This window comes from Mesoplodon densirostris, chromosome 5 (genome assembly GCF_025265405.1).
Source record: "Mesoplodon densirostris isolate mMesDen1 chromosome 5, mMesDen1 primary haplotype, whole genome shotgun sequence".
NCBI lineage: Eukaryota > Metazoa > Chordata > Mammalia > Artiodactyla > Ziphiidae > Mesoplodon > Mesoplodon densirostris.
The window spans coordinates 118,158,222-118,181,141 of NC_082665.1; the positions used below are offsets into that span (position 1 = coordinate 118,158,222).

The window sequence follows — 22,920 nt, forward strand, 5'->3', positions numbered from 1 at the left end:
AATGTCATATGGTAGGGACCATGTTAGAGGTCAACCCAGGATGTAATGAGAGCTTGAAGGAACCAGGAACCTCTAAGGAGAGGGTTTGTGAGAGATGAAGGAAGGCATCAGTCATGTCTGAACTGATTCTTGAAATGGTTAGCCCAGCAAAGAGGGAAGGAAGCGTTTTCCCAGCAGAGGAAATAGAAGCTCAAAAGGGGAGACACAGGATGGTGTGGGTGGAGAACTGTGTTGCCACAGCTCCTCAATGTGGAATGTGGAAAGCAGAGCACCCCCCTCTCCTGTTTTGGGATCTTTGTTCAGGATGCATATTGGGGGAATTTCTTCTTAGTTTTTGAAGCTGGCAGGATAATACAGCTTTCTAAAACAGGACCAGACGGGTGCTCATAAGCAGGAAAGGCATCCTAAGTCTGCTCCTTCCTGACTTTTGCCCTGGAGCAGGGGTGTGGTGAGGCTGGGGGAACTGCAGGTTAGCAGTTATGGATTAGATCAGGACACTGCAAACTTTTTCTGTAAAGGCCCAGATTATATATTTTTTCACTTAGTTATCTTTTTTTTTTTATATATATAGTTTTGCCTGGCCAGATAATATTTCAGACTTTGAGAGCCATATGGTCTCTTTTTGCAACTGCTCAATTCTGCCAATATTGCAGAATGCTAATCTACTGATGCTGGGTTGTAGTGAAGGAAAGTACAGCGTTTATTGCAGGGTGACAAACAAGGAGGACGGGGAGCTAGTGTTCAAAAGACTCATATTCCCCAATGGCTTTCAGTGCAACATTAGGGGTGAGGGTCCCAGGGTGTGTGATCAGCTCCTGGACATTCTTCTGATTGGTTAGTGGTGAGGTAACTGGGTGAAGTTTCAGGAATCTCAACCATCGAATCTCTGGCTCCAGCCAGTCTATGGTCTAGCATTTGCGGTCAGCAGTTTCCATCTGGTGGGGGTCCTGGTTTCTGTGAAAACAATTTAAGAATGTGCATCAGCAATAGATGAGGGCAATGTTTTCTTAGCAGGAGTCAAAGGTTATCAATCACCTTAGGTACTTTTCCCCCCAATTTTATTTGTGGTAAAATACACGTAACAAAACTTTTCATCTTAACCACTTTTAAGAGTACAGTTCAAGGGTATAAATACAATCATAATGTTGTACAACCATCAAAAAAAAGAATGTGCATCAGAAGGTTACCTATATCCCTCAAGGAAAAGATAGGAATCCTGTAACTCTTTTTATGGCTGACCTATTGTTTATTATTACTTTTCTTGCTTGACTGATTTTTGTGTGTGTGTGTGTGTGTGATATGCAGGCCACTCACTGTTGTGGCCTCTTGCGTTGTGGAGCACAGGCTCTGGACGCGCAGGCTCAGCGGCCATGGCTCACGGGCCCAGCTGCTCCGCGGCATGTGGGATCTTCCCAGACCGGGGCACGAACCCGTGTCCCCTACATCGGCAGGCGGACTCTCAACCACTGCGCCACCCGGGAAGCCTTGATTGCTTTTCCATTTTTCAAAACATTAACTGCTAGAGTCTTTTCTTTAGCACTCGGAAAGGCCTAGGAGACTAAAGCTTTTTTCACAAGCAAGAAGCCAAGAACACAGGATCTGTCACTGGACCGCCCCCCACCCCTCACCCCAGGGTCCAGCTCAGTTTCACCGGCTGCTTACTAGCTGTGTATCCTTGGGCCTCTATGGGCCTCAGGTTCTGTGTCACTTTCTAAGATTGCAGCGCGGTTAATAAGAGCTGACGCATGTTTAAGTGCTTTGTAAACGGAACAGAAACAAACCAGTCTTTGCCGAAGTTATGGTCACTGCAGCTCCGCCGGTTCTGGTCCAGCATCCGGCGCGCAGGCGCGGGTAGGGCAGGGCGAGCACGACAAGAAGGGCGGGTCGCACAGCGCACAGCGCGCAGCCGCCGCACATAGGGTCAAAGGCGGCGCTGTCGCCCTGACGACCGTTTCGCAGCTCCGTGGCGCCGCGAGCTAAGCCTTCTTCGGGAGAAATACGGGGCCAAGAAGCTTAGGCCATGTCGGTCGCCGCATCCTTCTCGATGCGCACGTCCTTCTCTGCGGTCGAAGGGTTGCCTGAGGCTGAGAAGAACGCTGGGGAGTCCGAGAATACCTATATTCTGCGGCCCATTTTCCAGCAAAGGCGGGTAGCAGACGCGTTGTGGCGTGGCCGACCTGCGAGACTGCTGCCTCCTACAGGCAGAGCTTGCCTGATAGCCAGGGCGTCCGGAAGGAACCCGCGGGTGACGGGCGGGGTGGGGCGGGGCGGGACGGGAGAGAGGAGCGGGGCTAGGAGGGGCGGGCCGGGGCTAGAGACAGAGGGGCGGGCCGGGGAGGAGGCCGGGTTTTGCGGGGGAACAGGCGACGGAAGAAGGGACAGGACCGGGGAAGGAGGGTCTGGGCGGGAGAGGGTGGGGCGCTGTTCTCCTTGGGCTCCCAGCTGCAGGGGGCAGCAGAGGACCAGACCTGCGGTTGCAGGGTTAACGCGCCGGGAGGTAGTCCCTTAGACAAGTACAGTAGGGATGGTTGACTCTAGGAGATCCAGAATGTGGGCACAGAGGAATTGAGATAGTTGCATGGCAGAAAACAAGCGGCTTGCATCGAATGCCATTCAGCCCTGTTTCGAGGGTTACTGTGTGCATACGTGTGCCAGAAAGCGCTTACTCTTCTTCAGGGCGCGAGACCTGTATGTGTACAGTCTTACCCAAGTAGTATCTGGAGGCTTTTGGCCTAACACCCTAATACCTTACCAGAATTAAGGCACAATGTCTCCTGCAGAGGACAGTCAGTTAGGGCTGTCGGATTCATCACTAACTTCATTTTCACAAGATTTAAAAAAAAAATTTAAAAAATGACTTTCCCAAGCCCTTCCTCTGTTTTTTGAATCTAGATTCCTGAATCAAATGCTTGGCAAATACTAGAATCCAGGAACTTTAGTTATAATGTGATAAAAAATTTCATGTAGCAGTTTTCTGGTGGGTAGAAGGGACATTAAAAAAATATGTTCAGGGCTTCCCTGGTGGCGCAGTGGTTGAGAATCTGCCTGCCAATGCAGGGGACACGGGTTCGAGCCCTGGTCTGGGAAGATCCCACATGACGTGGAGCAGCTAGGCCCGTGAGCCACAACTACTGAGCCTGCGCGTCTGGAGCTTGTGCTCCGCAACAAGAGAAGTCACGATAGTGAGAGGCCCACGCGCTGCGATGAAGAGTGGCCCCCGCTCGCCACAACTAGAGAAAGCCCTCGCACAGAAACGAAGACGCAACACAGCCAAAATTAATTAATTAATTAATAAAAAAAAATATGTTCAGTTATCTTGGTAAAAGATTCTAAATACATAGAATGCCATTCACCTGTGTTTCTGTTGTAAAACAGAACAGGATTAACAATAAATATATGTTATGTAGGAATAGCTCTATGAGATTATTTGTGACTCGTTTGAAGAAAACTTTTAGCATTTTACTGAGAGTGGAAAAGGCTTAAGGGAAGAGCCATATATAGTATGTTTGTTAATAGGAAGACCACATTTTGAACAGATCAAATCCTACAAATTTTTCCATGATTCTAAAGTTCGCCTGTGAGAATAAGCAAGCAAGAGACTAAAGAGAATACTGTTAAAAAGAAATAAGGGGCCGCTAGTACTACCAAATATTAAACCACATTATAAGCTCAAAACTTAAAACATTCTGGTAACTTGGCACATGGTAGACAAATCAACTGATAGAATATATAGCCCAGGAGCTTCCCTGGTGATCCAGCGGTTAAGACTCTGCGCTCCAAATTCAGGGCACCCGGGTTCCATCCCTGGTCAGGGAACTAGATCCCGCATGCCACAGCTAAAGATCCCGTATGCAGCAACAAAGATCCCATGTGCCACAACTAAGACCCCACACAGCCAAATTAAATAAATAAATATTTAAAAAAAAATATATATACATATATAGCCCAGATAAAGGAGCCTAGTGTTGTAATATGTAATAAATACAACTAAAATGCTAATAGTATTGTTAGGGTGGTGAAATGAGGGGAGACTTTTTTTCTCTGTCTTCATTTATTCAGTAATTATTTTCTCCAAAAAATATTGTCTACTATGTGCTGGATAGTGTTCTAGGAATGGGGATATAACAGTGAACAAAACAGATAAAAATCTCTGCTCTTTGGAGCTTGTACTCTAGCTGGGTAGAAGGACAACAAACAAGATAAATGCCTAAGTGAACCATATAGTGTATCAGATAGTAATAAGTACCGGGAAGGGAGATATAAAGTGGTAGGAAGGTGGTTTGAAGTTTTAGAGAGGGTGTCTAGGGAAAGTGACTTTTGAATAAAGACTTGAAAGGAAGGAAGGAGCTATGCATATAAGGAGAGGAATTGAACTTCAGGCAGAGGTTAACAGCAACTGCAGAAGCACTGAGGTTTCCATGCCTGGTGTGGTCAAAGAACATAGGGAAGGCCAGTGTGGCCTGAGTGGAGAGAACTAGGGGCAAAGTAGTAGAAAACAAAGTCAGAGAGTTTGGTAGGGTAGATCATATGGGACCTTGCAAGTAACAGAATATTGCTTTTACTCTGAGTGAGGTGGGAAATATTTGGGGTATTTTGAACAGAGTAGTGTCATGATCTGACACGTATTTAGTAGCACCAGTCTAGTTGCTATGTTGAGAACAGGATTTAGGGGCAAAGGCAGACACAGAGAGACTTGTTTGGAGGCCATTGTAATCCAGGAAAGAAGTAATGGTAGCTTGGAGCAAGGTGGTGGTAGTGGGGTGGTGAGTGTGATTGAATTTTAGATTATTTTGAAGGTAGAACTGATAAGATTTGCTTATGAATGGGATGAGGGCTGTGAGAGAGAAAGGCAACCAAACTGACACCAGGGTTTTTGGCTTGAGCAGCTGGAAGAATGGAGTTACCATTGACTGAGATGAGGACCTTGTTTTGGGGAGAGGAGATGATCAGAAGCTCAGTGTTGGGTGTATTAAATTTAAGTTGCCTACTAGACATCTGGATGGAATATGGGTGGGAATATGTGGTCTGAAGTTCAAGGGAGAGGCTGGAGATACAGGTTTGCACTATGACTTGTTTTCTTAATTTGTTTTTATTACTTTTATAATAAAAAATATGAAAAAGAAGGATTAAATGGTTGTAATGACAAAAAACTTGGGGAAGTTAAGCTGCGAAGGTAAATTAGGGTTTTGGAATTACCAACTGGATGTTTCAAACTGTTTCATTTAGGTTCAGACCCTCTGTGGTTAAAGACTGTATCCATGCTGTGCTCAAGGAGGAACTGGCAAATGCTGAATACTCTCCAGAAGAAATGCCTCAGCTCACAAAACGTTTATCAGAAAATATTAAAGATAAATTAAAAGGTAATAGTGGTGGTAATTGGAAATGACTTGTTCCCTTCAAACATCCAATTTTACTCATTTGTCTCCTTCTTTATTTTTAAATAAGAGACATAACTGTGGATTCTATTAAACACAAATTTTTCTTCACTGTCTAGCCATCTCAATTATTTGGTAACTTTTACTCATGTAGGTTTTTGTAGCTGGTGGGAAAGAGCAAAGGTGTGAAATACCTAGTTGTACCGAACTACTATCCAAGAATTCCCAGTATGCAGAAAGACCAGAAAATACAGGGGCTCCTTTCTCCCATAATTTTTGGTATTTTTTCTACCAAGATACCAAGTCCTCAGCCTCCCATCAATACCCTCACAGTCTGACCTCAGTGCATCTCTCCTGCCAAATCCGTAGCTACTTGCCCTACTCAGCACTCCACTCCTGCTTCACTCTACATCTGCAGAGCAGATCTTGTGCTTTTCCTCCCTGTTCTTTGTCTTTCTACCTCTCTCTGTCTCTTTTGTTAATAGTGTTATACACTCTGAAAAGTCCTTTCTATCTACCCTTTAAAATTTTAATTAAATTAAATTAAGTTTAATTTTTTTGGCTGCACCATGCGGCTTGCGGGATCTCAGTTCCCCAACCAGGGATTGAACCCGGGCCATGTCAGTGAAAGCCCGGAATCCTAACCACTAGGCCACCAGGGAACTCCCTATTTACTCTTTTTTAAAGAAATTTTTTTGGAGGGAAGAAATGTCTTTGTAATCATAATACATTTTCATTGTAATAAACCTGCACAAATAATACACATAAAGTGGTTTTTTTGTTGTTGTTGTTGTTGTTTGTTTGTTTGTTTTTGCGGTATGCGGGCCTCTCACTGTTGTGGCCTCTCCCGTCGCGGAGCACAGGCTCTGGACGCGCAGGCTCAGCGGCCATGGCTCACGGGCCTAGCCGCTCCGCGGCATGTGGGATCTTCCTGGACCGGGGCACGAACCCGTGTCCCCGTGTCCCCGTGTCCCCTGCATCAGCAGGCGGACTCTCAACCACTGCGCCACCAGGGAAGCCCATAAAGTGTTTTTTTTAATGATATAAAAGTCTGTTATCCATGGTAGTTACTATTTAATACTTTGATGTATTTTTATTAATACGTTTTAATTTTTAGAAATAAAAAATATAGAAAAATACTAAGAAGAAAATAGCAATTCTCTTTCCATCATCCAAATTAACTGTTAGTATATTAACATTTTTGTTTTCAAATTTTTAATGAAATTCACTATTAAATTATTGTAAAAAATATATGCTTGTTATAAAAAAATAAAGTGTAGAAAAATAATTAAAATTAGAAAAATCACTCCCAATGCCCCCACCCAAGAAGAATCATTAATATTACGTGACCATCATACCAGTTCTTTTCTATGTATATATACAGATAAATACTTGAAAAACAATGGTATACTATAGACTTTTTCCCATAGTGTTATAGCATTCATTCTATATTTAAATGGAATGATTGCCCACTATTTAGTCCTTTCACCATGCTATTTCCATTGCTGAGTTCTTTTTTCTGGTTCTATTCTTACCTGATGAGATTTTATTGTAAGTTTTTTCAGGAAGGACTCAGAAATGCTGTATTCCCTGGATTCTTTCATGTTTGAGAATGCCTTTAAACAAGAATATATTTTGGATGAATATAATATTTTGAGTTAATTATTTTTTGAGAATTTTATGGATGTTGCTTCCCTGTCTTCTTGCATTGAATGTTACTGTGGAGAAATCTGAGGCCAGTCTGACGTTCTCTGCAGAAAGAATCCTGTCCCTAACCTTGACGCTCAGTAGTTTTTCTAGGGTATGGCTTGGTATTGAGCATTTTATGTCTGTTAATCTGCGGGTTTTATTTTTTCCATATCAAGTAAATTTTCTTGTATCTCTGAGTACATTTCCAGTTCCATTTGTTAGATTATCTACTTTAGGACACCAAATATTGATGTGTTGAATCATCTCTGTCTTCCACATCTATTATCTTTGCCATAATCTCTTCCTTTTTCTTTGACATATACTTGTGATCGCCTTGTCAGTATTTGTTTTCATTTATGTCTGTCTTGTCTCTTGCCATTTAAAAAAATTGTTTATTTATTTACGTTTTGGCTGCATTGGGTCTTCGTTGCTGTGCGTGGGTTTTTCTCTAGTTGCAGAGAGAGGGGGCTACTCTTCGTTGTGGTACATGGGCCTCTCATTGTGGTGGCTTCTCTTGTTGCGGAGCACGGGCTCTAGGTGTGTGGGCTTCAGTAGTTGTGGCTCGCAAGGTCTAGAGCACAGGCTCAGTAATTGTGGCGCACGGACTTAGTTGCTCCGTGGCATGTGGGAACTTCCGGGACTAGATCTCGAACCCATGTCCCCTGCTTTGGCAGGCAGATTCTTAACCACTGCGCCACCAGGGAAGCCCCTCTCTTGCCATTTTTAATTGATTAGTTCTGCACTGATATTATGTGAGTATTCAGTTTGTTTCCTAGGCCTATAATCTCCCCTTTCATCTTTCTGTTGTTTTGTAATCTGATTGAGTTCTTATTTTACTGAATTTGTGGGCTTATGTTTTTCTATATTATGAATCAGTTGTGAGGAATTTCTCTTTGTTCCTTGATTTATATTATCTCCTAGATTGAGTTTTTTTGGTCTTTTAAGCAGTACGTTTCTTTTCTTGTTATTCTTTGGTTTGTTTTTGCTGTTGTACCTTTGCATATTGCCATTCAGCTTCTTTTAATTTTGTTCTGATGTGGTGTGGGTGAATTTTTTTTTTTTACTCTCCTCCCACTGTATCTAAGACTATTTTATTTTATTAAATTTTTTTTATTTAAGTGTAATTGATTTACAGTGTTGTGGCAATCTCTGCTGTACAGCAAAGTGACTCAGTTATACACATAGAGACATACTTTTTTAATATTATTTTCCATTATGGTTTATCACAGGATATTGAATATAGTTCCCTGTGCTATACAGTAGGACCTTGTTGTTTACCCATTCTATATGTAATAGTTTGCATCTACCAGCCCCAAATTCCCAGTCCATCCCTCTCCCTCCCTCCCTCCCCCTTGGCAACCACAAGTCTGTTCTCTATGTCTATGAGTCTCTTTCTGTTTTGTAGAGAGGTTCATTTGTGCCATAGTTTAGATTCCATGTATAAGTGATATTATATGGTATTTCCCTTTCTCTTTCTGACTTACTTCACTTAGTATGATAATTTCTAGTTGCATCCATGTTGCTGTAAATGGCATTATTTCCTTCTTTTTTATGGTTGAGTAGTATTCATGTATATATGTACTACATCTTCTTTATACATTCATCTGTTAATGGACATTTAGGTTGTTTCCATGTTTTGGCTATTGTGAACAGTGCTGCTATGAACATGGGGTGCATGTATCTTTTTGAATTATAGTTTTATCCAGATATATTCTCAGGAGTGGGGTTGCTGCATCATATGGTAATTCTATTTTTAGTTTTCTGAGGAACCTCCATACTGTTTTCCCTAGTGGCTGCACCAACTTACATTCCCACCAACAGTGTAGGAGGGTTCCCCTTTCTCCACACCCTCTCCAACATTGTTATTTGTAGACTTTTTAATGATGGCCATTCTGACGGGTGTGAGGTGGTAACCCATTGTAGCTTTGACTTGCATTTCTCTAATAATTAGTGATGTTGAACATCTTTTCATGTGCCTACCGGCCATCTGTATGTCTGTATTAAGGTCTTCTGCCCATTTTTCAATTGGGTTATTTGGGGTTTTTTTGTTGAGTTGTATGAGCTGTTTGTATATTTTGGAGATTAAGCCGTAGTCTGTCACGTCATTTGCAAATATTTTCTCCCATTCCGTATGTTTCTTTTTGTTTTTTTATGGTTTCCTTTGCCATGCAAAAGCTTGTAAGTTTGATTAGCTCCCATTTGTTTATTTTTGTTTTTATTTCTATTGCCTTGGGAGACTGACCTAAGAAAACATTGGTATGATTTTTGTCGGAGAATGTTTTGCCTATGCTCTCTTCTAGGAGTTTTACGGTGTCTAAGACTATTTTATTTTTCCCTCAGAACTGTGTTTTAAGTGATGGGCATTTAATATTCTAGCCACATTTCTCAAGCATGGGTATGAGAAAAGGAGGAAGAAAAATGCGTAGAGAAAGGAGGAAGCTCAGCTGAGCTGTGTGCACTGCTTTTTAAACATAACTTGGGCTCTGTCTCCTTCTGAGATTTTACTAAGTATACTGCATTAGGGTTCATGTCCCACAATGGAAGTGTTCCTGTAAGTGTTCAGATTGTTTGCCTAATTTACTGTATAATCCTGGAGCTTTTACTTTCATCAAAAAGAGTTGGCTTTGGGACTTCCCTGGTGGTACAGTGGTTAGGAATCTGCCTGCCAATGCAGGGGACATGGGTTCGAGCCCTGGTCTGGGAAGTTCCCACATGCCGCAGAGCAACTAAGCCCGTGCACCGTAACTACTGATCCTGTGCTCTAGAGCCCGCGAGCCACAACTACTGAGCCCGCGTGCCACAACTCCTGAAGCCCACGCGCCTAGAGCCCGTGCTCTGCAAAAAGAAAAGCCACCGCAATGAGAAACCCACACACCACAACAAAGAGTAGCCCCCACTCACCACAACTAAAGAAATGCCGTGCACAGCAACAAAGACCCCACACAGCCAAAAATAAATAAATAAAATAAATAAATTTATATATATAAAAAAATGAAATAAGACTAAATTAAGAGAAAGATTATGTTTTTTAAAAAAGGGGTTGGCTCTGTCTCAACTTTGCCTGTTTCACTCTTTTTTTCTTCACTGTTTCCCCTATTCCTTGGTCAGAAAGGAGGGAAGATAAAGATGCCCATTCAGTTTTCTGTCCCCCAGATTTGGTGTTGGGGAGGATTTTCAGGATTTTGCTGTTTTAGCAGTATAGTTTTGGGGGAAGCAGCTGAGTTGTCCTAGGCCATGCCAGTATTCTCCAGAATCTTATGGTTTATTTTCTATCTTACTGAACAGCTTGTGGTTTTCTAAAGATCCCATGCTCTATGTCTTTGCATATGCTATCCCCCTCCATAGAATGGAGAAACATTGTCCATCTGGTAAATTCTCACTCGTCTTTCAGGACTCAGCTCACTTATCGCATCCTCCAAGAAGTCTTTTCTGGTCATCCCTTCCCCATTGCCCAGTCAAAGGGAGGAGCCATCCAGCTCTGTGCCCCTAATGTACCTTATACATGCCTCTCTTTGAATTATTACTATATTGCATTTTCATTTTATTTTCCATGTTTGCCTTCCCAACTACTATGAGTTCTTTAAGGCAAGAAGAGCATCTTATTTATCTCTGTATCTTGAGGGCCTAGCTCATTACCTGACTTAGAGTAGGGGAGAAAGGAAGGAAGCTAAGACCTACTGAGAGACTACTATGGAAGAGAAATGGGTAGAGAAAGGAGGCAGCTTGTCTCATCTAACCTCACAACACCCCCAGGAGGAAGGTAGTGATATTCCCATTTAACAGTTGAGGGAGATTTAAACTAAAAAGTTAAATAACTCGTCTAAAGTTACACACTTACTAAGCTTATGGTTAGAATTTGTCCTTAAGTCTGACTCCCAAGCTTATAATCATACTCAGTAAGTGCTTGTAGACTGAATGCATATGTTAATTTCTAGGCAAATTTGCCTTCATTAAGTAATTTTACCATATATTTGCTTATAGATAACTTTCTTATTTTTTCTTTCCAGAAATGGGATTTGACCGATATAAAATGGTGGTGCAAGTAGTGATTGGAGAACAAAGAGGGGAAGGTGTATTGTGAGTAGTTGGTTTTTCCTTCTTGTTTTTATTTTTATATATTTCTTATTGGGTGTTCATTTTCTCGACAATCCAGTAAGATAGTGTCTTTGCAAGAGTGAGAGGAATGGATGGTATAATAAAATGTAGCTGTGAACTGAAGAGATCCTGGCACTGAGCAGCGAGGTTGACAGTCTGGGTGAGCTCCATGGGGTAACTCACTTTTCATAGTATCTGTAGGCTAGTACGTCTTTCAGGGTTTATGTATATATGCTCCCAAAGAGAGTGTAGGATTATGTATATATGTTTCCTCCCATATTCCTTGTTGCCTGGGTTTTGGTCCTACCATTCTCCTAAATTAATATCTTTAAAGTTGTCAGAGTGACAATTTTCATAGCTATTGTTATTGGCCTGGGCTTCTGTTTTTTAAAATTCACTCTGGTTTTTTTGGCCCCAATGTCACTTGCATAACTTGTTTCTCTTCTGTTTTTCTAAATGATTATTCTCTCCTAAACTGGTTCCTCTTTCTCCCCTACATCCCCAGCTATGAGCTTTCTTCAAGGCTCAGTTCTTATTCTTCTGCTCTTCTGTGTGCTTTTTCAATGAGCTCATTCATTCTCATTACCTCAAACCATCATTCCTGTATTGGCAAGTTCAAAATCTGTATTTCCTGTCTTTTCCTGTGCCCAAGTGTTAATCTCCTGTTTCCCTTTGTAAACAGTGCCTAGTCCAGTATTTTATAAGAAAGTATGAAAATATTTGCTGGATGAATAAAAAAATACCTTGTAGTTACTATCACTGAGAATTTTCACTATAGAATGTTAGCTTGGGAAGAGAATGCAGATTCTTTCTGGTGTCCAGTCCCCTTATTTTATGATGACACTTATGAAGTTCAGCATGATTTGCCCAAAATTCTAGATCTGGCTGGCGTCAGGCTCACTGATAGAGCCCAAGCTTCTGACTCCTCGCACAGTACTCTTCACCGTGATGCCCTCTACCATTCGGTCAAAAGGCTTCAGTAGAGTTCTTCACCACAGAGAAACTAAGAAATACTTTACTATTCTGTCATCTCAGAGTCAACGTGTTCAAATAGAGTTGCATATTTCTTTTCCCTTCCTCAAATAAGCCTCTCATTTTCATTTCTCTGTCTCTTGCCTTATTACCAAGATTCCACTGACACAGGCTTAAAAGCGTGGAACTCTCTTTTATCTTATGTAACCATTACTCTCTCTCATTGTACGCACTGTAACCTGGATGCCAGGGTTGCTTAGCAGCCCCTTATCAGCACTTCCAGACTCTGATCTCTCTCCTCTGCAATTCACACAGCAGACCAGTCTCCCAGAAGTACACCCTCACCTCCTTTTCTTAAACTCTATAGAGTTTATTTCAAATCCTGTATAGTATAAACTCTTCAAACTTGTCCTGACTGACTTTGTTAAATGTGATCAGTTTAAACTCTAAAGCATGGCATGTAAGGCCTTCCCCACTTCCTTTCAAAACTTTTATCATCTAACATTTTAGGCATATGAAAATGTACGTGGACTAAGGAACTCCCATATGTCTATTACTTATCTTTAAGGTTATTAACACACACCCATGTTGTTTCATTTATACCTCCATCTACTGTCCCTGACCCCACCAGATTATCTTGAAGCAAGTTCTAGTCATCATATCATTTAATCTGTAAATACAACAGTATAGATTTCTAAAATATAAGTGCCCTTTTCAACATAATAAAATATCACATGTAAATATTGAAAATCCTTAATATTATAAAACATTCAGTTAGCTTTTAATTATTCCCAGTTGTCTCATATATACATGTGCATGTGTGTATATGTGTGTTTTTGTGCGTGTGTATGTGTATATGTGTATTTTTTTTTACAGTTTGTTCAAGTCAGGATACAGACAAAGTCCATGCATTGCATTTGGTTGATATGTATCTTAAATTTCTTTCAGTCTGTCATTTTGCTTCTTCTCCCTCCTCCCCCCTTTTTTTTAACCTTGCCATTTATTTGTTGAGGAAATTGGGTTGTTTGTCTTGTAGAGTTTCCTACATTCTGGTATTTGAGGATTGTATCCCCATGGTATTGTTTAGTATGTCTTCTAGCTCCTATTTTTCTTGTAAATAAGTAGTTAGATCTAGTGTTTTTTTTTTTTTTTTTTTTCGGTACGTGGGCCTTTCACTGTTGTGGCCTCTCTGTGGCATGTGGGATCTTCCCGGACCGGGGCATGAACCCGTGTCCCCTGCATCTGCAGGTGAACTCTCAACCACTGTGCCACCAGGGAAGCCCAGATCTAGTCTTAATCAGTGATAGGTTTGAGTTTTGGGCAAGAATAATACATAGGTGTTTAGTATACATTCTATTGCATCTTATCAGGAGGCACAAAAATGTCTGGCTGTTCCTATTTTTATTTATTTATTTTTTTTGCGGTACGAGGGCCTCTCACTGTTGTGGCCTCTCCCGTTGTGGAGCACAGTCTCCGGACGCGCAGGCTCAGCGGCCATAGCTCACGGGCCCAGCTGCTCCGCAGCACGAGGGATCCTCCTGGACCGGGGCACGAACCCACGTCCCCTGCATCGGCAGGCGGACTCTCAACCACTGCGCCACCAGGGAAGCCCTGGCTGTTCCTATTTTTATTGTTAAGATTGATCATGGAGTTCAGATGATGTTGGATAGATCCATCTGTTATAAAGTTCCCTATCAGCTTTACCATTAATGATTTTAGCATCTGTCCTAGATCCATTATTCATCACAGGTTACAAGATAGTGATCTTCTATCATTGTTCTTTATTTATAAGCTGAAAATCTTCTATTAAGAATGACTTTTTTTCTTTCATTTGTTTCATTACAATGAGGTACAGTTTGTATAGGAAAGGAGGGATAAATTTACCTATTTTCAGAGTAATGAATTGGTTCCCTAGCATCCTCCCAAGGTCACCAGTGAGTTTTTTTTCTATCCATGAACCCATGGTTTTAAATATATGTGATGTGTTTAAATCAATTGCAGTTAGTATCTTCACTGAAGCTCAAACTGTCCCATCTTTGGCCATTGGTAGCTTCTTCTTCCCCTCCCCTCCCCTCCCTTCCCTTTCCTTCCTTCCCTTCCTTCCTTCCTTGTTTTTTTTTTTTTTTTGAAAAAACACAGACGCTTTATTTCTCTTCTCAAAATACACCAGATAGGAGTCCAAGCCTGGTGAGGTGCTTCCCTGCTGTCAAGGATATAAGCCCTCCTGTCTTGCTCTGCTGTGTCCTCATCTGCATGGTTGAAGATGGCTCAATACTACATTTATTTACATTCCTTAAGGGAAAGAGATAGAAGGAAAGCATATATGCCTTTCCATTTTCAGTACTTTAAAGATGTGATTACATTGTCTTCTAATTTCAGTTGGTTCTGTTGAGAAATCAGCTCTAAGTCTTATTATTGTTCCTTTGGAGGTGATGTGTCTTTTTTCCTAGCCACTTTAAAATGTTTTTCTCATTGCCTTTTTACTATGATGATATATGGTTTTCTTTGTATTTATTCTACTTGGGGTTCTCAGGGCCTTTTGAATTTGTGGGCTCTTGAATCTGTTTTGTATCAGATTGGGAAAAGTCTTAACCATTATCTTTGTTTCTTTTTTTAAAATCAATCTTTTAGAATAATTTAGATTTACAGAAAAGTTGCAGAGATAGCACAGAGAGTTCTTAAGTACTTCACATCCAGTTTCTTCTATTATTAACATCTTCTATTAGTATGGTACATTTGTCACAATTAATGAACCAATATTGATGCATTATTATTATCTAAAGTTCATACTTTATTTGGATTTCTTTAGTTTTCACCTAATGTCCCTTTTCTGTTCTAGGAGCCTATCTAGGATACCACATTACATGTCTCTTTAGTCTTCTCTTGGCTATGACAGTTTCTCAGACATTCCTTGGTTTTGATGACCTTGACAGTTTTGAGAAGTACTGGTTAGGTATTTTGTAGAATATGCCTCAAATGGGATTTGTCTGCTCATGATTAGTTTGGGATTATAGGTTTTGGGGAGGAAGATCACAGAGGTAAAGTGCTGTTCTAATTATATCATTTCAGGGTACATACTGTCAACGTTACATATTACTGTTGATGTTAACCTTGATCCCTGCCTGAGTAGTATTTGTCAGGTTTTCCACTATAAAGTTACTCTTTCTTCCCCTTTCCATACTGTACTTTTTACAAAGAAATCACTATGTGCAGCCCACACTTAAGGAGCAAGGAGTTATGCTCCAACTCCTTGAGGGCAGAGTGTCTACATAAATTACTTGGAATTTTTCAGCATAAGAGATTTGTCTGTTCTCTCTCATTTATTTATTTATTCAGTCATTTATTTCAGTATGGACTATGGATTTTTATAATTTGGATTATAATCCAGTACTACTTTATTTATATTGTTGCTCAAATTGTTCCAGCTTTGGCCATTGAGAGCTCTTTCAGCTGACTCCTGGGTCCCTTTCACATACCCTACTATTGTGGGTTTTTTGAGCACAACCTTATTTACTGGCACTATAAGATGCCCCACCTTATCCATTCCCTGCCCCAGCCCTGGAATCAGCCATTTCTCTAAGGAGCCTTGGTTCATTGTATGGCAGAATGGCATTAGAAACTAAGATCTAGGTGCTATATATATGGCTATTATCTTTTAAAATATTACCTGTGCTTCATTTGCTCTCTGCTATCCTTTATGGACTCCAATAACAAGTATTCAGATCTTTTTGCTGTAATTTATGATGCTCTTTTCTGAATTTTTGTTTTTTCTCTCTGTGCTTCAGTTTGGATATTTTTCTATTGACCTGTCCTTCAGTTCACTAATCCTCTTTTCCATTGTGTCTAATCTGCTATTAAACCCACCAACTGAATTCCTAATTTGTTATTATATTTTTTAGGTCTAGAATTCCCATTTAATTCTTTTTTTCGTAAAATTTTTTTTTGTATATTCTAATTGTATAGTGAAATTCTTTATTTTTTATCTATGTTCTCCATCCTCCCTCTCTCCTCCTTTTTTGCATTTTGGTCATAACAGTGCTTACCCTAGTATCTGGATCACATGTGAGTCTGTTTCCTTTGATTATTTTTTTGTCTTGTTAATCTTTCATATGGCTCTGTCTCTTGGCGTGCCTAGTTTGAGTCCTGGACATTGTGTTAAAAAAAAACTGTAAAACTTCTGGATAATATTATTTTCCTCCAGAGAAGTTTAACCCTTTCCTTTGTAATTCAGGTAGAATATGGGCTACTTACCGTAATCCAATCAGATAATGAGCTGAGTTGAGGTTGGGTTGCTGATTTGATAAGTCTCTCTCTATCTTTAGCTCACCCTTCTGTCTTGAACATAGCCCTTCAGATCTTTCAACCAAGAACCTGGAGTGTTCATTGGAACCCCAGCCTCAGCAGGTACTGACTTTTAGTCCTTTCCTCAGCATTAAACTATTCTTCATTTCAAAGGCTTCTTTTTTAATGAATTAGTTTCCTTAAAAAGCAAAAATATATTATTTTACAGTTCTGGAGATCATAAATTCAGAATGGGTTTTGTTGAGCTAAAATCAAGGTGTTGGCAGGACTATATTCCTTCTGGAGGCTCTGGGGGAGAGTCCAGTCCCTTGCCTGTTCCATCTTCTAGAGGCCATCTGCATTCCTCAGCTCATAAACCCTTCCTCCATCTTCAAAGCCAACAGCATTGCATCTTCAAATATCTCTTGATTCTGACCCTCCTGCCTCCCTCTTTCTTTTATAAGGACCCTTGTGATTACATTGAGCCCACCTGAATAATCTCCCCATCTCAAGATCCTTAGTTACACATCTGTAAAACCATTTTTGCCATGTAACATAACATATTCACAGGTTCTGGGGTTTAGGACATAGACATATTTGGTGGGGGGCTGTTATTTTGCCTACCACACATAGCTTTTTAGGTTCCTGCTTATGCAGTTTCAGAATTCAGCACATGTCTTGAGAGGAAACCTACTATGTGACCGGCTCAATTCTACTCTCTCCTTTTTCACACGGATCTTGGTCCCTCAAGCCTCCAATTTTATCCCCCCCGGCCCTGCAAGACTGCCAGCAGTCCTGCTGGTTTCTTTTTCCCTCAGTAATTGGTCCTCTACCTGGGCGAAGCCCAGGCTCTCAGCCTCTAGCTCTGTGCCCAGAGCTGGAAAATGCCCCAGGGAGATCTTTGCTGCAGAATATCAACTTACCTCATGTGGTTCACCTTTCTCTGCAATTTTGGCTCCCCTAGTCCTATTTGCTTCAGCAGCTCTCTGATTCATTTTATTCAGTTTTTCTAATTGACTTGGTGGGAGCATTGGCCTGCTACAAAGTGTTCCATCATATTTCTTCTAAGTCTTTTGACGTAACTTTATCAATATAAATATATATACACATATGTGTAAAATATACATATACATAAATGTGTGTATGTATATTTTTAAATATAACATTCTTTTTTAAAAAATATTTATTTATTTATTTGGTTCGCTGTGTCTCACTTATGGCAGGTGGCCTCCTTAGTTGTGGCGTGTGAACTCTTAGTTGCAGCATGCATGTGGGATCTAGTTCCCCGACCAGGGATCAAGCCCAGGCCCCCTGCATTGGGAGTGCAGAGTCTTAACCACTGCACCACCAGGGAAGTCCCTATAAAATTCTTTTTGATATAGCCCAGGGTTTTGATATGACCCAAGTGTCCCAGGTTTATCTTGTACATATACAGCCATGGCCCTAGAATTGGCCATTTCTCCAAGGAGCTCTGGTTCCTTTTATTAGGAAATTGTGTAAAGAGACCACAATTTGAAAGCAAAGATTGTATTTCATGAATCTTTGTATCATTTGCACCTAGCACTTTGCTCGTATATAATACTCAACAAATACTTATTAAATACATTTTTATATTCATGCTTTCGCTTGGTTCTGCTCAGCTTAAGCCCTACTTCCTTCATGAAATCTTCTTTGGCTTTTTCTCCTCTCTAAATTCTCTAAAATTCTTTAGCACTTCTACAGATTTAATTCAACTATTGTGCAGCGTGGACTTGAAGGCTTGATCTAGATAGACATTATAATCCCTTTTAATCCTAATAACCTATAAATCAGCACCAACAATAAATTATCTTATTCTTTTGGTGTGTATTAATTTTTTTCACCTATTTAAGCTGAGAATTGTTTGAGGACAAACTGGATTTTATTCTTTCTGGACAAATGGTACTTGCTAAATACTTGTTGATTGATCAGTTAAGTAGATTAATTTTATTTCATACTGTTACAGTTTGGAAATAGGTGGAACTTTTTTGATTTAAGAATGTGTGAAGTATTAGGCTGGGGGGAGCCCTTCTATGGAAAACTGAAAAAAAAGTCTTTTAAAATTAAACCAATATAGCATGGTGTATATATACCTTTCTCTACAGACTTGAGGCTGAACCGCCTAGATTCAAAGCCAAGCTTTGTCACTTACTATATAAATGACCTTGGACAAGTTTACTTAATTTCTCTGACTCTCAGTTTCCATGTTTATTAAATAGATATAATAATAATGCCTATCTCATAGGATTGAGTTAATACATGTAAAGCTCTTAGACCAGTGGGGCACAAAGTAAGTGCTCAGTAAATGTTAATGATGAATCATATACATACATTTAATTAAAAAACATTTAAAATTACTTTTTAAACTTAACATTATATTGTGAACATCTTTTCATGTTCTTAAAGGTTTTTTTTTTGTAAAAAATACCTTTAATGGCTGCATAGAATTTCATTGCTAAGAAATACCTTAATTTTGTTTACCAATCCAATACTTCTGGGTATTTAAGTTGTTTCCACTTTTAAATAGGCTTTTATTTTTACTGATATTTTTTCTTATCCAAGAACTGGGGAGAGGAGAATGGCTAATTTTAGAATTTAGAGGTAGTGTAGCATCCTCTAGAGATAATACTGGATTTAGAATTAGTTAGAAGATTGAATTCTAGTTCAGAGTTTGCCCCTTTCTTTTCTGTGACTCTATAAAATGATCAGGTTGGACTAAATAATTTGTTGGGTCGTTTCCAGACCTACCTTCTCATATTATTGTGCAGGAATTGAGCCCATTTTAGCCATAAGTCTTAGGGATTATTTCCTCTAAAAGTCGTACATAGATATCTTACCTGAAATAATCTATAACAGAGCTTCCCACTCAGACTACCAGTGACTTAGGCCATCAGGCAGCCATCAGAGTCTGAGGCTGCTAGACCCCTGGGCTGGTCACCTCCAGCTGCAAGCAGCCTTATCTATGACTCCAGTCCCTTCTAGTTTACCCAGTATACTCTTCTGTACAAATATGATTTTCTGTATGTCATCTCATTCTGTGAAAAGGTTTGGAAGCACTGATGTATAAGAATGTATCAAGGAAAACTTTTGCTTGTGGCAGATATATATAGTTCAGATCCTTGTTATATTGTTGATAATTCTCCATTCTTTGACTCTTTAGCATGGCTGCTCGCTGTTTCTGGGATGCTGACGCTGACAACTGTACTCATGATGTTTTCATGAATGTAAGCCTATTTGGAACCCTTTTTTTTCCTTTCTTAAGGTCACGTGGGCATTCCAAATCAAACCACTTACTATTTGTTAAGATGTGAGGACACTTTATTTATTTATTTATTTTGGCTGTGCCACACGGCATGTGGGATCTTAGTTCTCCAACCAGGGATTGAACCCCGTGCCTCCCGTAGTGGACCGCCAGGGAAGTCCCTGAGGACACTTTAGTTTTAGACATTTGTCTGAGACTTCTTCTGGATAAGATGATTTTACTGTTCGTTGTGTTATTAAAGCAGAAACATAGAGTGCTGCTTACAGGCAAGGATACTTTATGATGTAACTCTTCACAAGTTTGAATGTGGAAATTGCATATTATTTATTTGGTGCTAACAGACATATAGCAGTTTGCTAAGCTGCAAAGAAATTTGGGTGGCAGGGATTCCATGAGCAAAGGTGATTTTTCTTTCAGTAATAAAATTAATTACTTTATCTTAAAGCTATTTCTCAAAACTAAACAAAAGAGGAATTTTTAAAAAGAGGTTTCATTTAAACATTGGTATGTTATTGACATGAATGTCATGTATTTTAATCATATGTTGTTATTTTATGCTTGCTTCCAGAAATATTCCCATCTTCTATCCAAATGCTCCCAGGTTGTGAATTAGTAGAGTCAGAATTAAAGTACAGTAGAGTAGAAAAGAACTAGATTGCGTGAATTAGGAGAGAGGTTCCATTTCTAGCTCTGTAACTTTCTAATTAAATGACTTTAGGTAAGTCATTGAACTTTTCTGTGGCTGTATCAGTAACACTAGGAAGCTGTACTAGATTTTCCTAAAGACTGGCTGTGGCTGCCTAAGAATAATTTGAGGAACTTTTAAAAAATACAGATGCCAAGGCTTTGCTCAGTAGATTCTGATCAAACAAGCCAGGGGTTGGATCAGTGACTCTGAATTTTTAAAAAAGTTCTCCACATGATTATACTTACTGCCAGGTATGGAAGCTGCTTGTGTAGATGATCTTAAGGTACCTTTTAGCTCTAAAATTCTATGGTTCTACCAAAGTTTTATTTTATGCTCAACTGCCCTAGGGATCAAAGGCTGAACAGTGGGAAGTACTATGTAAATCTTCATTTATCAGCTTTCTAGGGGAAGGGTAAATAAAGCTCAGGTGGTGGTTTTTCCTGCTTTTTGGAGTTAAAACTGCATATTTCTCTGAGTCCTTATATAATACAGTTCATTCATTCAACAAATGATTCTGAGCTCCTATTATGTGCCAGTTTCTGTAGTGGCCTTATATATATATATATTTTTTAAAGTAAATTTATTTATATTTTTATTTATTTATTGTATTTTTGGCTGCATTGGGTCTTTGTTGCTGTGCACGGGCTTTCTCTAGTTGCGGTGAGAGGGGGCTACTCTTCGTTGCAGTGCGTGGGCCTCTCATTGCGGTGGCTTCTCGTTGTGGAGCACGGGCTCTAGGCGTGCGGGCTTCAGTAGTTGTGGCTGCTTTAAAGATTATCAGGATCAGGTTTTAGAATACAGGATTAGTTGGGGCGCTGTCTAAAAATAATTTTTGAAAGCCTGGTCTAGGTTGCTGACTTAGTCTACTGTATCTTTAGTTCAGTTTGTTGAGTGTTTATTTAGGCTTAATTTTTTAGAACTTAAAGTACTTTATTTGGGAGAAGATCCCAGGAAGGACCAATAGAAGATGAGGAAATGAGAGAGGGGAGAGAAAAGCATATACTATTGAGCTGATAATTGCTGTGGATAACCAGGGCTCAGTCCTGATGGAGAACTCTGGGTGGCATTGTAAGAACAGTGCCAGTCAAAGTGGGGTCCGCAGACCAGTGCCAGTCTATATGAACTGTTTGTTATAGGTCCTCAACAAGGTAAGTACATAAATTATGTGTAAGGGTTTAGAAACGCTCATGGAATTTGACAAAGTAATTTTATGTTCATTAAATCTAATAAGAAGTTTTGGTTATATTTGTATGTTTCTTTTTTCATTTCATTTTCTTAGTTATTAATTTCTATTGTATTTTATGAAAGTATCAGTTCATAAGGGCTTGGCAGTTAAAACAAACAAAAAAATATGTCCCTCACCACAGATAGCACTGTTTGAGAACACACCTCACAGTAATCCCATCCAAGAAGCCAGGGAACTGGGCTAACCACAGAATTTGCTTTTGGCTAATAATCAGGTACTTGAATTCGTATTTTCTCCCATCATTGCCAGGCTGGAGGTGAGGTTGGTGAGTTAGGAGTTGCTGAGGCAGGTGGAACTCCTGTAATAAGTACCTAAAAAGTGTTTTAACAAATTTAACTAGGATCTGGAGCACATCTTGAGATTCTGAGTTAAAAGATGGACAAATGAATTTTATCAATTAAGAACAAACAACCAGGGGCTTCCCTGGTGGCGCAGTGGTTGAGAGTCCGCCTGCCGATGCAGGGGACATGGGTTCGTGCCCCGGTCCGGGAGGATCCCACATGCCGCGGAGCAGCTGGGCCCGTGAGCCATGGCTGCTGAGCCTGCGCGTCCAGAGCCTGTGCTCCGCAATGGGAGAGGCCACAACGGTGAGAGGCCCGCGTACCGCAAAAAAAAAAAAAAAAAAAAAAAAAGAACAAACAACCAGATATCATTTGTCCTTATCCAGAATTTATGACAAGGTGCTGTATTTTCGTTATGTGTGAAACTATAATATCCTTGGGTTGGGTAATGCATTTACTCCAAGAAACTCAAAGCATTTTAATTATATTATTTCTTTGATAAATCAGGAAAAACAGGAATACTTGTTTTATGAATAAACATTACATAAAGTACATTAGTTTGCATTTTATTTCTTCATTCAAAAAATATAATTCTTTACTCATTCTACCCTTTTAGCAAGCAGTTTTGTAGCTACCCTGAGGCAAGCAAATCTATATACTCTGGAAAACCTGTTTCTTAAAGAAGGGAAAGAGTCTTCATGAGTGAAAATTGGCAAAGGTCTGAGATGTTAATTTCACGTCCGTGCTGCCTTTAGTCCTTCATTAGTACTAACATTCTGGATTTGTGTGTTTGTTTTCTGTTTTCTTTGTTTTTTTAGGACAGTTTATTCTGTGTTGTAGCGGCATTTGGCTGTTTCTACTATTGAATCTTTGAAAGCTGGAAAAAGATATGACCATGAAGAAATATGAAGTTTTTTATATTGTTAAATATCTTGACAAAATAAAGTTGGCAGTTTGGCAACGGAGTCTGTTGAGTTTTAGGCCTTATATTTTAATGTTTTGGTTTCTTTATA

The 22,920-nt window shown here is 39.9% G+C and overlaps 1 protein-coding gene across 2 annotated transcripts; it reads left to right on the plus strand.

The window, feature by feature from the left end:
- Positions 1 to 1,920: 1,920 nt before the first annotated feature.
- Positions 1,921 to 22,861, plus strand: DYNLT2B (dynein light chain Tctex-type 2B). 2 transcript variants are annotated; one of them, XM_060100146.1, is made up of 6 exons: positions 1,921 to 2,145; positions 5,227 to 5,360; positions 11,072 to 11,141; positions 16,454 to 16,535; positions 19,591 to 19,654; positions 22,726 to 22,814. In XM_060100146.1, the coding sequence occupies exons 1-5, from the start codon at positions 2,021 to 2,023 to the stop codon at positions 19,618 to 19,620; spliced, it is 441 nt and encodes a 146-aa protein (XP_059956129.1). In that variant the 5' UTR covers positions 1,921 to 2,020; the 3' UTR covers positions 19,621 to 19,654; positions 22,726 to 22,814. The 2 variants fall into 2 exon arrangements, with proteins under 2 accessions (XP_059956129.1, XP_059956128.1); XM_060100145.1 differs by lacking the exon at positions 16,454 to 16,535 and having other exon boundaries at positions 22,726 to 22,861.
- The last annotated feature ends 59 nt before the right edge of the window (positions 22,862 to 22,920 follow it).